The sequence below is a fragment of the Heloderma suspectum genome, chromosome Z (assembly GCF_057233095.1).
Source record: "Heloderma suspectum isolate Gila_16-S chromosome Z, 16-S_ref, whole genome shotgun sequence".
Classification (NCBI taxonomy): Eukaryota; Metazoa; Chordata; class Lepidosauria; order Squamata; family Helodermatidae; genus Heloderma; species Heloderma suspectum.
Genome location: NC_139476.1, coordinates 6685953 through 6700257, shown reverse-complemented (window position 1 = coordinate 6700257; position 14305 = coordinate 6685953). Strand labels below are relative to the sequence as shown.

The 14305-nt window shown below is 42.0% G+C and overlaps 1 protein-coding gene across 2 annotated transcripts in view; it reads right to left on the bottom strand.

The window, feature by feature from the left end:
• Nucleotides 1–6363: 6363 nt before the first annotated feature.
• Nucleotides 6364–14305, bottom strand: part of ATCAY (ATCAY kinesin light chain interacting caytaxin) — a 35423-nt gene continuing 27481 nt past the window's right edge. For both annotated transcript variants that reach the window (XM_084826376.1, XM_084826375.1), the window contains exon 13: nucleotides 6364–12325. In XM_084826376.1, the coding sequence (XP_084682502.1) occupies nucleotides 12316–12325 (10 nt within the window). In that variant the 3' untranslated portion in view covers nucleotides 6364–12315. The remainder of the gene's footprint in view (nucleotides 12326–14305) is intronic.

The window sequence follows — 14305 nt, the reverse complement described above, 5'->3', positions numbered from 1 at the left end:
CCAAACACTCCACTGGAGGCCCTTAATCGCAATATTGAAGGCCCTCCAGTGCAATTGCATAAACCTTGAAAGTAACTTGAGTTGTAGGCAAAGCACAGGAACTTTATGTGAGACTGACAGGCAGGGATAGAGAGGTGTGCTCCCAAATGTTTTAACAATATCAAGAACTCCTGATGGCTGATTGCTTCTATGATGGGTCTCAGCGTTTCTGTTTTCAATTTGTCAGAATTTCATTTTCAAGAACCTGTATCCATTTCAGGTTCATAATTATCTATATTTACCTATTGTTTGGGTGTTATAGGTGGAAAAAAACTAACCCTGAATAGACTGTGGAGTGCCTCTGGGCCCTTAGTACCAGTTAGATGATAGATAGATAGATAGATAATCTATCTATCTATCTATCTATCTATCTATCTAATCTATCTAATTTCTATACCACCCAATAGCCAAAGCTCTCTGTGCGGTTCACAAAAATTAAAACCAAAGAGCACACAATAAAACAATATAAAATATTCAAAACATTAAAACCACAGTATAACAATACAACCAGAATAAACCTAGCAGCAATGCAGGGATTTAAAATACAGATTTAAAAGAGCAAAGCTAAAAGTCTAGAAAGCTAAAATGCCTGGGAAAATAAAAAGGTCTTCACCGGGCACTGGAAAGAATACAGTGTAGGTGCCAGGTGAACCTCACTAGGGAGCTCACAGCGAGGGTGCTACAGCAGAAAAAGCCCTCCTAGTAGCCACCCGCCTCACTTCCTTTGGTTAGGGACTCACGGAGAAGGGATGCTGAGGATGATCTTAAGGTCCGGGCAGGCACATATGGGAGGAGGTGATCCTTCGGTTAACCTGGCCCCAAGCCGTTAAGGGCTTTGAATGTTAATACCAGCACTCTGAATTGGGCCCAGAAATGGACTGGCAGCTAGTGCAGCTGGAAAAGTACTGGTGTAATCTGAGCTCACTGGCCAGTTCCTGTTAACTGTCTTGCTGCCCTATTTTGGACCAGCTGAAGTTTCCGGACCGTTTTCAAAGGCAGCCCCACGTATAACACATTGCAGTAATCTAGATGAAAGTTATCAGAGCATGGGTAACTGTAGCTGGGCTCACTCTGTCTAGATAAGGGCATAGTTGGTATACCAGCCTAAGCTGATAAAAAGTGCTCCATGCCACTGAGCTTATCTGTGCCTCAAGTGACAGTTCTGGATCCAGGAGCACCCCCAAACTACAAACGTGATCCTTTAGGGGGAGTGCAGCCCCCTCCGGAACAGGTTGAATATCACCTAGCTGGGCAGATGAACCACCCACTAATAGTACCTCTGTCTTGTCCGGATTGAGTTTCAGTTTATTGGCCCTCATCCAGTCCATTACCATGCCCAGGCACTGATTCAGAACAGCCACTGCCTCACCTGAGTTTGATGAGAAAGAGAGGTAGAGCAGGTGTTTGATGAGGAGAATGAGTCAGTGTTTACTCTTCCTAGATCTCAGGCCACAAACTTGTGGGGTTCTGATGAACTCCAGAGAATAACCTAGGGTAACCTCACCCACTTGCCATGCTGTTGTGTTCCCACTGCAAAAAGCAGGAGATTGGCTCTAACATTTATGAATGCATAGGGCAACCTGGCAGCAGGGGGAGCTATTATTTGTACACTTTGAAGGAGAAGGTTCATATTGCAGAAAGAGAAGCTGAGGACTTCCTGTCCATCCAACTGGGTTTATATCTACAGGTGGCCTTGGTGCTGTAGAAATGACGCAAGCTCTGAAATGGCTCTCGGGACTTTTCTACGGAATGAATTTCCTTCGCTCCCAAGTGGCAATCTCTGAACTGAGGTCATCTCTACACCAGCCTAAAATCCTGCACTTAAAACAGGGTTTTCCGCTTCCATTTTAAATGCAGGATCACGACTCCCTTTACACGTGCTTCTTTCCCCCCTCCTTCTCTCCGTATCTGAGTCTTCCATTATCTTTCATTGATCTCACTCCTCTTCTTGCTGCTTTTACTCTTTTCACAGAGGAAACTGAAGCAGAACACGACGGGGTTAATTTGATAGCTTGTGATCTGTAATCTATTTAAAAACAGAACAAAGGGCATTTAGTGCAGGAGATGCCTTGAATGATCACGGCCTCATGTAAAGAGCCCACAAACGTCTGTGAAGGGGAAATCCCAATCGCAGGATAAAAGCTCAGTGTGAAGGAGCCCTGAGCGTGCTATGATGGGCGGCAGGGCCCGTAGCAAGCTGCAAAGTGCAGCAATCTGTACCATGGCATGCTGGAAGCTCTCCTCCAGATCGCCAGTCTTCATCTCTTTCTATGCCTTGCATGGAAAAGGTCACAGGTCTCCTGGCATTTCCATGTAGGGCTGGGAAGACCTTTGTCTCAAACTCTGGAGAGCTGCTGCCCGTCAGTGTAGACAATACTGAGCTAGACAGACCAGTGGTCTGACTTAGCATAAGGCAGTTTCCAGTATTCCAGTCTCACCCAAGACTGTAGTCAGGGTCCCTGGGAAAACCATAAAACAGGGCAAGTCAGCCTGATGTGTGGGGTTCTGCTGGAAGGAATTGCATCTCGAGCTTGAAGGAGAGATTCCTCCCAGCTGCCTAATCACATGTCACTAATTTGTTTCTAGTTCAGCTTAGAAAGTACTATTGATGGCTTTAAATAAATAAAAAAATACAGAGATACTAAAAGAAAAGTCTGGAGGTAGGTTTAAATGACTTGTGGAAAAATACAGCAACAGACTACAGGAGCATGTGCATCTCACAAAGATCATATTTATCATCTTCTGGTTGCGTGCTTTGTGTTTTTCATAAAGCTGCAGATAATTCTATTTTAGTTGCTCCATACACTTGTAAGTCATAGTTATAATGTGGTATGTATCAAAGTGTATCCAGTACACTCACTGGTCACATTCTTCAGAGTTGGGCAGTATGTGTGAGCAAACCATTGCCAAGAACAGTGACATTTATTCCTCCTAGTGGTGGCTGAAATTCCTGGGCTAATCTGTGATAAAAAAAATAAAGAGGATGGAAGGTCACCTAAATAATTTTTAAGGCTGGAATGTGTACTGCTAAAAACAATAAAGAAGAAAGGTTTTTTTTTTTAATGAGCTGAAAGGTTCTGAGGAGTAAAGAGGGGGAGCAGGGGGGGCACAGAAAGCAGCCACATACCATGTTAAGTCCTGTATGTTTTTAATTCTTTCACAGAGCTTCAATACAGGTGGTTAGGTCAACAGTGATAGATTAATATTACTTATAAGAAATAATGGTGTTAGATATCATTTCCATGTTCATTAATGCACTATACTAACCATATAGTTTAGAAACTACTTTAAATTTGAAATTTTAGTGAATTTTAGTCTTAGATCATACAATGCTTTTTAAAAAAAAAAAAATCTGTGTAAAAAATGCCTAATATCATAGGCTGACCATATTTCCTTGAGACAAAGTGGGATATTGGGATGACAAAGACGGGACGGGGTTATGTAATGTCCCACTGGAGAGTTCCGCTGTAATAAAAAAAATAGCTAACCGCCTGTTGAGCCAAAATATGAGTCTGAAAAGTCTGAATCAAACTGAATGTAGGGCAGAAAGAATCTCTATGGGTGGAATGATGGTAGAAATAACAGTAAGACTCACCCTCCTGGCTCCCACATGCTGAATGGGGCATAGCGACCACCTCTTGAATTCCCCGCCACTGCAGACAAGCAAGGGGACGGCGTCTGATTGTTGCTAGCTCAAGAAGCCTTGCCCTGACTGGATAAAGGAAACGGAACTTCCTCTTTCGTCACACTAGTAGTTTTACTGCACTCATTGATTAGAGTAGAGCCTTATGATAAACATGTTCAGTTTTTTACAAAAAATTAAAAATGGGACAAAATTGACATATTAAAATGACGGGACAGTTGGGAAATACGAAAAAAATGGTACCATCCTGTTTAAAACGGTACGTATGGTCAGCCTACTAATATGTAAATATCAAGTTGCTATTTTATTATTCACATGCAGCTGTTTGTAACTATTCATATTTTTTCCTTTGCCCAAAAAGCAGTCACTAAGATGTCTACCTAAATTAAAATCATCATTGACCTCAGAGGCTACAGGTGACCCAGATGATGCTGACTTTCTTCTAATTTTAACAGTGCAGTAATACAGTTCTAATATAGTACATTAATAATTTGCATTAATTAGGTTATCATCCAAATAACCCATCTTCCTTTTTTGTAATCTATAATATCTCATTAAGAGATATTACAAGAGATTGTACAGAATGTTTGTTCTATGACAATTAAAAATGCATGCTTTAAATCTCAAACTACTTCAAAATCCAATTTGAACAGTGAGCATAACAAAGTTTTAATATGTGGTATACCAAGTTTTACTTGCTTTTTACTGTTCTTAGTAAATATTGTTTAATTGTCATTCAAAGGTTTTTCAGTCAATAGGAGTAGCTTTAAAATTAAAAAAAAAAGTTTTGGTAATGCATTAATTCTTGTCAAAAAAAGATGATTTCAACACTTCCCAGAATTCTGTATCTTCCTACATTTTCTTAATGTGGTATGCATTCATTTATCCTTTAAAATTATGATTTTGACAACATAATTCCTATATATTGGACAGGCTTCTTGGTCCACCTATCCATTCCTGTAACCATTTAAATTTCAGATAAGTGCTATTGAGACAATCTCTACTTCCTGATGGTTCTTATGTAAATTTATTTCATAACCTGAAATATTTCCATAAATGTCTTATCAATCCATTTCATTCACAGCTGGATTTTTCCATATTAGTTAAAGAATAAATAATTTCTGGCATACATTCATGTTACATGATTCAAACTCCACCAAGTATACAGTTCTAATGATAGTGCAACAAAAGTGCAGATGTCTGGTTCCCCTACTGATAGAAAAAGCCCTTGACGTTTCCTTTGATAATTGTTGCACTTTTTGTAGAATATAGTATTTAAATCTATTTTAGAAAGTCAGCTCCAAACTCAGGTTTTTCCGTTACATATTTTAATAAATAATACTTAAAAAACACACACAACCCAATCCATTCTAATCTATTGAATGCCTTTTCAACATGAAGGCAGATAAAGATAGGTGTCTTCTTCTTTAGCAGCCACTCATGTCAGCATGGTCCTTTAAGCTGGTTCTATCTTATCCAGGAACCTCCAGTGTGCTGTGATTGGTACCTGCAGTGGGCTGGGAACGACTGTCTCCTGAGCCAATGTGCTCATAAGATGATCGCTGCTTCCTCATTCTTCATCTGCTTCAGCGCCCTGGGGATGAGAATTTCCAGTGCCAGGACATGAAAATGTAAAACATGAACAGTTATACCTGCCAGTTGAATGGTATTACAAACAGATTGAGTACTCTGGAAATTATTTCAAATAAAATATTTTGCTTCCTCAGTAATTTTAATATTACCCATTTATTACCAAAATACACATTTTGTTTAAATGGTGTTCCTCACTTATAAGGAAGCTGTCAAATCTTGTCTCATACTGGTTTTAAAAAAATGTGGGTGAAAATCAGATAAAACATCTGTTTCTTCTTTGTTTACTATTAAAGGGTTACAGTAATAATTCTGTTTACAACTTCATCCTTTACTTGAATGGTTGAAAATTCTGCAAAGATGTCCCCAAGAATGTTCTTCCATTGAGTATATCTCAAGTGGAACCTAAATGCAGTTGCATGCATCTTTATCTAAGCTGGGGGTGGGCAACATGTGGGCTGCATGTTTCTCCCTCGCTGATTCTGTGGGCTCCATGGACAGCTGCTGTTGAATTTACTGCCATAGCAGGGGCAAAATCCCCCCACAGTTTTTCAACAAAGCAAGGAAGCCTCCTGGGCAATTCATGGTCACCCCCTGAAGAGCCTAAAATGGACCTGACTTCCTTGCCATGAGGCAGGGCTGGCCTAGGAGGTTGGGAGTGCTTCCCTAACACAGGTGTCAAAGTACAAGCTGCCTTTGCCTCCTCCTAATGGGAAGGGCAATCCTGAATGCCCTCCTCACTGTACCATAATTATAGTTTGGATCTGGCCACAGCAGGGCTCAGTTTTGGAGGTGACTCACAAAAAGCAGCTTTGAGGGAGCTCCAAGAGTCCATTGTTGCTTCCAGGGGGTTGTTTTGAGACTGGTACCTGCCTGTGGTCCACTGATTTCCATTTATATACTTGTAAGTAAATAGAGATTTTTAAAGGTATCCGGTATACACTCCTTACAAAGAAACTGACTTCATTAAGGTCTGTTCTGAAAATCCCTAACACCAAGGAAAGTGTGGACTGCACAAGGCTATATTTTTGTAACCAAATTCTAATGTCTGCATTATATTAATTTCAAATACTAGAAACACGTTTCTTGTTGAAGGCTCAGTATTTTTAATTAAATATCCACCGATTTTGGGGGCATCAAATGAAGCAAGAAGAAGGATGATCATCAGACATAGTTATCGGCAATCTGTATCTCCTAGAGTTAAACCATCTAAATACAAATACATAGGGAGCGGGGATTACATTTCCCCACAATTTTACAAGTTATGTTTCGGGCAGAAGAAGCTCCACTTTAACATAGGAAAACTGCAGTTTGTTGTGGGTGTTTTTGTGCCTTGTCTTGATGACAAGAAACCTTACTTGGAGACAGTGGCATGCTCTATTGACAGTTACAGGGAATACACAAATGAACACATGTATTTACATTTTGTTGAACGTAGGGCTTTCTCCCCTTCTCTGACATATATGACAGACATCTGTAAGCAAAATTATTAGAGGCAAGAGAAAGGAATATGGGGGGTGGGGGAAATTGCACTGTGTGCTTTCAAAGGGTGCACCATTTTCCATTTTATGGTAGAGTGGTCATTGTAGGGGTTAGCATATTGGACTAAGCCTGGGGAGATCCAGGTCAAATCCCCTCAGCCATTAAGCTCACTCAATGACCTGGGGCAATCAAAATCTCTGCCTGGCTTACCTCATAGGGTTGTTCTGAGGATAAAGTGTGTGTGTGTGTGTAGACCATAAGAAGAGCCATGCTGGATCAGACCCAAACCCTATCTAGTCCAGCATTCTGTTTGCACAATGAGGTGCAACCAACCATGTTCTGGTGGGAAACTCACAAGTGCTATAGCAGCCTCCTGCTCATGTTCCCCATCCACAGGTGTACACAGGCATATTGCCTCTGATACTACAGGTAGCATGTAGCTATCAGGACTAGTAACCATTAATAGCCATCCTCCACAAATGTGTTTAATCCCTTTTTAAAGCCATCCAAAGTGGTGGCCGTCACTATATCCTGTAGTAGCAAATTCCATGTTTGACTATGTGCTGTGTGAAGTACTTTCTTGTGTATAATTAATTAAAATAACTCGATTATATGTTTCTTCCAGGTTTTTTTGGTTGTATTTTTAATCCTTTTATAATTAGTCATTGTGCTCACCACTGCACAATGCAGTAACATACATTTACGGTTCAAAAAGCGGACCGTTTTATATGTGCCTTATACTAAATTCCTCTGCATTACCTTAATGCTCCATACAGATTGTTCTTATCTTGCCATCACAGGAGCTGTCAAAGATCTATTTCTGATATTAAGGCAATGCAGAGGAGCCAGAAGTATGAAGCAATGCTGCTTCCTATTCCTTGCACGCTGGCATAGGGTCAGAAGATGCTCAGATTATAGGGTGTGTTTAAAAAAAAAACACTTAGAGAGCAATCATGTGGCCCCTAGACAATGTCTGGGGGACACAGGATATTTTGGTTTCCTGGTTCCGAGCTTGGACACCGGGCTCCGAGCCTGGAAACTGCACTCCCCACCTCCTCCCTGGCAGCTAGCATGTATGTAACCAAGCTGGCTGCTGCTACAACTGCACAAATATGAGCTCATATGGATGAAAGGGGGCATTCCCGGGGCGGGGAGGTTAGGTGATGGGGGACATGGAGATATGAGGTATCCCCAGCTGTCCCAGCCTCCTTCCCTCCCCCTCCCCAAAGCCTCTGCTAGACAGGTGAAATTGCCCATCTAGTAAAATATGCCTTCCGCTCTGTATTGGTTATTCACAAGCCTCCAGGTTTGGGGGCTTATGAGTACCCACGGCAGATCACATTGGATTGCGCCCTATTATGTTACTGTTGGTGTTGCACAACCAGAGCTTGAAGTGAAACATCTTTTATTGTGTAAATGTGTGTGTGTGATTGCTCTAAACAAATGTCTCTCCATTCCTTCTCCGTTATCTGAGCATGCTCTCTTAAAAAAAAAGAAAGAAAAAGAGGTCAATTTGTGCAATTGGCCTTGTGCACCTCTTCAACTAGGCTTCTTAATATAATCTGCTAATTCTTTTTTAGCTCAAAGCAAACTCTGGCTAATTTGCATTCAGTTATCAGTGTTCTTCCTTTCCCCCATCCTCAACCCACCCAGCAAAATGTCTCAAACTGATCAGCAGTAGGGGTGGGTTTCAGTGCAGAGTACAATTGCACAAATTCAGCATTTTATTAAGGAAGAGTTTTATAAAAAAAAAAACCCTGAGCCTTCCAGGGGAGGAAATACCATATGGCGTAAGGAAATGTAACAGCTACAGCACAGTGAAAGACAAAAATAAATTTAAAACATAAGAAGAGGGGTTGTCTGTATGACATGCTCTAAAACCCTATCACAGAAAGAGTGAGGCTGTATTGCATCTTTAGGGGAAAATGCATAAATATTTAATGCAAGAGCCCTTCAGGATCAGACTCAAAGGACCCCATCTAGTCCAGCATCCTGTTTCTAAGTGTCACAAGCTGGACGTCTTCGGAGAGCCCACAAGCAGGACATGAAGGCAACAAGGAAGACCAGGCTGGCCACATCCATTGGCCAGAGCTGCTCCTCCTCCAATGCTTGCTTTCCTCTTTCCTCCTCATTCCTTTTTCCTTTTATGTCATGTCTGTTAGATTGTGAACCTGTAAGCAGGACTGTTCTTATCTTCTGATGTGTACAGCACTTAGACATTTTAGGGGCTTTATAAGTATTCATAATCATCATCATAACTGAAATTCGTATTCTGCTTCTGAACATATGCAGGTTGTAGTAAGCTATAATGGCTAACAGCATTTTGCAGACATCTTTCTCCTCCATTAATTTGTCTATACTCCCTTTTTAATAAGAGCGTACTACCCCCACTGGTAGATTATCCTCAGATTTCAGATATGTTTGCTTGGATGTATTTAACCATTACAGACTGCGGTAGTAGAGGTCACTGAGGCCCATATTTTCAATTCCCTCTTGTCATATGGGGGACAGAATGGAGATATTTCCTAGTCTTTAACCAGAGCCAGGGAACCTCTGGCCCTCCAGATGTTGGGTGTTCAACTCCCATCAGCCCCAGCCAGCATGGCCAGTGGTCAGGGATGATGGGAACTGTAATCTAGCAACATCTAGATGGCCACACTTGCAGTCTCCAAAACCTTCCCTCCAGTCCCAGAATTTACAAGGCAATTCCATTCTTTTAAAAACAAAATGCATAGCATATTATGTCCTCAAAGAAGTAGGCAAAAAGCATCATGGAAAATGACAAATGGTAGCCCCATTTCATTTCTGGAGAAAAGCATACAAATCTCTGTTTGGATCTGCTGGTGTCAGTTTTGAAGACATGCTGCAATAAACTCCCCAGGGCTTTTTATACCTTAGTGAGAGAATGTGCTTTGCATGTATCCAGCCCCAAATTCAGTCCCGAGCATTTCCTATTAAACAGATTCGGCTAACAGAGCCCAACGCGCCAGAGAGCTGATGCTTGTCAGAGCACATAACACTAGGTTAGAGGAACCGATGTTCTTAACCCAGTAGAAAGCAGCTTCCAATGTTCTTTTCATGTTTCAAAAATGTCCAGTATACTATTTCTTGTCCAGACTGCTAGACCTCTCAGCAACTGATTTGATGGTTGTATATACTTAGTGCATGAAAGAGAAGTTTTTTAAATGTTTTGTTGTGAACCATGTTTTCCCAGCAGTTCAGTCATGATGGGTGTGAACTGTGAACACACCTGCACATAGGGTTACCCTGTAATCTTATAGCAGGGCAGGCAGAAGGTAGGTCAGGATCTCTGGGTAACTTGCAAGGATCAGCAAGGATCTCCAGCTCCCAATGGATTAACAACAGAAGCAACAAAGAGCCTCACCACCACCACCACCACCACCACCTAGCTGTCTAAGAGAAAATTTAAAACGGCAGTTTGGGGGGAATTAGGAGTAGATTTGTATGCAAAAGGATTTGCGTGAGAGCTCCAGTTCTGGTACTTGAAAACAAATTCATGCCATAGACTGTGTGCCCGGAGACACATTGCTCTGAAATCTAATGTCCTCCTTCTTGAGCCATTATTTTGTACCTGGCTCCGTTTGGTGGACTTCCGGGTTCTAGTGAAAAACAAAGAAGATCCCATGAACCTAGAAGTTTGCCCACCCGTCTTAGGGGATATAGATTCTAATTCTTTTGCCAGTGCATGGCTGTGGCTGAACTGTCCAGGAAGCCAAGTGGACTCATGAACATCTGTACATGCTGATCGTGTAAAGGCGATGGCCCCTAAAGCATTTTTCTTTTTTGTTTCTGGTCAGAGCAAATTGTAACTTCCTTCTTCTGCACATGCAGAGTCCATAAAGCCATTGTTGAAGATGTAACCCCCTTACGTTGCACACTCTTTCACCTATGGGGGTTGGATTCGATGGCCCAAATGGCCCCTCCCAACTCTACTTCTTCGTGGGTTGGTGTAATATTTCAGATGAGAAGATAAATGAGCAAGTCAGCTGTGTGTTCCATGCTCCTCTGCAGCACTTGAAAGAAAGGGAAGCAAGCCACCTCCTGTTATGCTCAGACGTCTGGAGAACATCAGGAAAAACAACAACCCACCCAGCAGCAAATGTTAATTTTGCCTGTACTGCCCTCTTGTGGAATTTTATCCGCACGTGTGCAAGAATCAAATAGCAATTACTGAAATGTTGAATAATGGAGCCTCTGATCTTGCTGGACAGAAACTCTCTGGTAACATTTAACTGCACAGATTGTTCTAAGGTAGGGGTGTGTGTGTGTGTGTGTGTGTGTGTGTATGGTTTCTGTCTTCTGGGCCTGGTTTGAAAATGGTTTGAGTGGGTGAGTGAGTGACCTTCATGCCTGCAAATTGAGCTGATTGAATAATTCTGACCAGGGAAATATGGGTTCAAATCCCCACTCAGCCACTGAACTCCCTCGATTATTTTGAGCTGGTAACTCTCTCAACTGAGCCTATCATTCAAGGCTTTTTATTTTTTTATTTTTAGGAAAAAACGGGATACCCCCATGTTTGTTGCCCTGAGTTCTTTGGAAGAAGAGCAGAATACAAATGTGATTTTTTAAAATTCTATCCTTCATCTTGATGTTTGTAAATGTGTGCACTTTCCAATTTGGCAGTCTGGAGTTTGCATCAACCTCCCCTTCTCTCTCTCTCTCTCTCTTTCTGTCTCTGGAGATGTAGACTGTCTTCACATGTTAGCAGCTTGCCTACTCATATGTTTGGAGGTATAAGTAAGTGATGATTGTCCGATGTAATGAAAACCATCAGAGCCATGTGAATTCTCTCCCCCACCCCACCGGTTGAGCATATTTTCATCTTTATGCTGAAAGTTGTATGAAAAGCCTTTGATAGAGTATTTCTGAGACCTGGGTACTGGAGAAAGAACCCTTCAGAAGGAAAGACATGGCAAAATCTTTTATATCATTTGCTTCAGTCCAGGGATGTGCTGAAGAAACAACGAGGCAAAATGTGTGTGAATGCTCCATATCTGTTGGAAGGGGTGCGCATGCACACCTCATCTGAATGGGGAGGATGGCTTGTTCTTGCAGTTTTTCCTGACACAATGAATACATGAGGCAACACTCTCCTTTTATAATGCATCTGGTGAGAAATTAAGGAATGGATATGTGCTTTCCATCCCTGTGTAGCTGTGCTGGCCTGCAGCAATGAAAGGGAGAAAGCCTTGCAATGTAAAAACAGATCTCCTTTTCAGTCTGGATGCCATCATATCCCAGTGTTGTTGCTTTTAAACTATTCTACGTTTGCACCACAGAATATCTCTCTGCAATGGAGTTGAGACTTACGAGTCCAGAGCCTTTCCTGGAAAGTGCTATTTGTTCATTGGATCTCTTGTATGAAGGAACGTCTTTTAGGTGACTTCGTGTCTCAGAGATGAGGAGGCAGGCTTTTTATTCTGATGGGACTGAGGATGAGATGATCACGAGGTCTTAACACCAGGAAAGTCATTTTACAGTGGGTAATACATCAGGCTGGGTCATTCTTTAGAGCCCATGTATCCTTGCATCTCTATTCATGACATGCTAGAAGGTGGGGAGGAAGCAAAAGACATTCAGAGTTAATATCTGAAGACTGCAGATTGCAATTTAATTTACAAAGACTAACATCTTAGAAAAACAATACATAGAACAGGGTCATAGAATCAGAATTGGATGGGTCTAGCAGGCCATCTAGTCCAACTCCCTGCTTAGTGCAGGAAATCCAGAGCTAGAGCATTCCCAGCAGATGACTGTCTAGAATCTGCTTAAAAACTTCCAGCCAGGAAGAGCCCATCCACACCTCTATGTAACAGGTTCCACGGTTGAACTGATCTTACGTCAAGAGGTTTCTCCTAATCTTCAACCAAACCCTACCCTCCTGAATCTTAAACCCATTTGATATAGGGCTTTTCTAGATAAGGCTTTTAATCTGCCACTTTATGATGACTTCTGCTTTCCAGATTGTTTGTGGGATTAAGATAGGATCCTCTACACATTTTTCCGGGTTTCTTTTCCTTTCTTGCCTTTCTATAGCTGCCTTTACACTAAACAAAGCCCCTGCAGTCCTCCCGTTCTGGATGCCTTTCTGTGTTTATTGTGGGCTCTCAGACAGCGACCACATGATTGCTGAGAGGGGAAGCTTTTAATTTTCAAGGTTCCATAGACTCCAATGAAACATCGCCATCTAGTGGCTGTTTTAATCACGTACCAATCCAAATTAAAAAGATAGTTAATTCATTCCGGATCTTTTTGAGACGAAATAAGCAGGAAATACCTCTGGATGTGCCCTGGAGGTTATTGACGTCAGGACCCACAAACTCCTGTGAGTGAGCAATCTCAATAGCGAGATAAAAGCTCGGTGTGAAGGAGCCGTATATGTTCCACTACATAACTTCTAGGTGGTGCTGTGGTATAGCAGAACTGTGCAACTATATTAGCATTTTATTCTGCCATTCCCCAAAATGCTGGACTCTCTCCAATCAATGCTCTTCCCCCCCCGCCCCCGGCAAAAATGCTTGGAAAGCACAGGAGAGGCTCTGGAGGATGACAATGACATCTAAAGCGCTAACTACCATGAGTGAGGAATCGTGAGCCCACAATAAATGCCTTGTGTGGAAAAGCTCACTGTCCTGCCTTCTGAAGTAGCAGAGAATAAATATTTGCTTCCTTCTATGTGAAGGAAGCAAATATATATGGTGTAGTGGCAAAGGTTGACGTGCAGGTGCTCGTGATGATACTTCCTATAACCACGACCCCGAGAAAAGTCCAAAAATTCAGGCAGCAGTCTTGATCCATATCAACAAACCAATTCTAGCTATTTTTATCTCCCTCAAAAACAGGTCTTTGATAAAGATAATGGGTCGTAATTGCCCATTCAAGACCAAACCACTCCAAAATACTTTGCATTACAACAGGGACCAATGTATAAATATTTGGAAAATTGATTCCCGCCCCCTCTCCCCACAACTACTGTGAGGATTGCAGCCAGGCTCGCGAAACAGAGAACTGGTGGTGGTGGTGGGGAATGACGATCAGCATCCTTGCTAATCAAAACGTGCCAGTGTGGCGTCCCTGAGAGCTGTGGATCCCTTACACCACTGCTCCAAACCAATTGGCAGCTGTCTCTGTGGTGTGCAAGTCCACAGAATCCTTGTGCATAGCACAGCTGCATGGAGTAGAGTGGATAAGGACCTGCGTGAAGAGAGGCAGTAATCCAAGACTCAGATTAAAAGAGGTCTAGAACATGGCATCTCTGACTCTGTGTAAGGTGAACCAAAGATGGGGGGTAGGAGGCCCGCTGTCCTTTTTCTAACGTCTCATCCCTGTATTTTTATAAAGAGTCTCTTTGGAGCATGTGGTAAATGCACTTCATTTGGACTACCGGTTGATCTGGGTTTTTTTCTTGCATCTTCTTTGAGGCCATCTTCTGTCAGAGAGAGTGTGCGCGCCAGCGCTTAATTCAAGAAGTAAAGTAAATAATATCCTTGCTGGATTAGACCAACAATTGGTCTAGTTCAGCTTTCT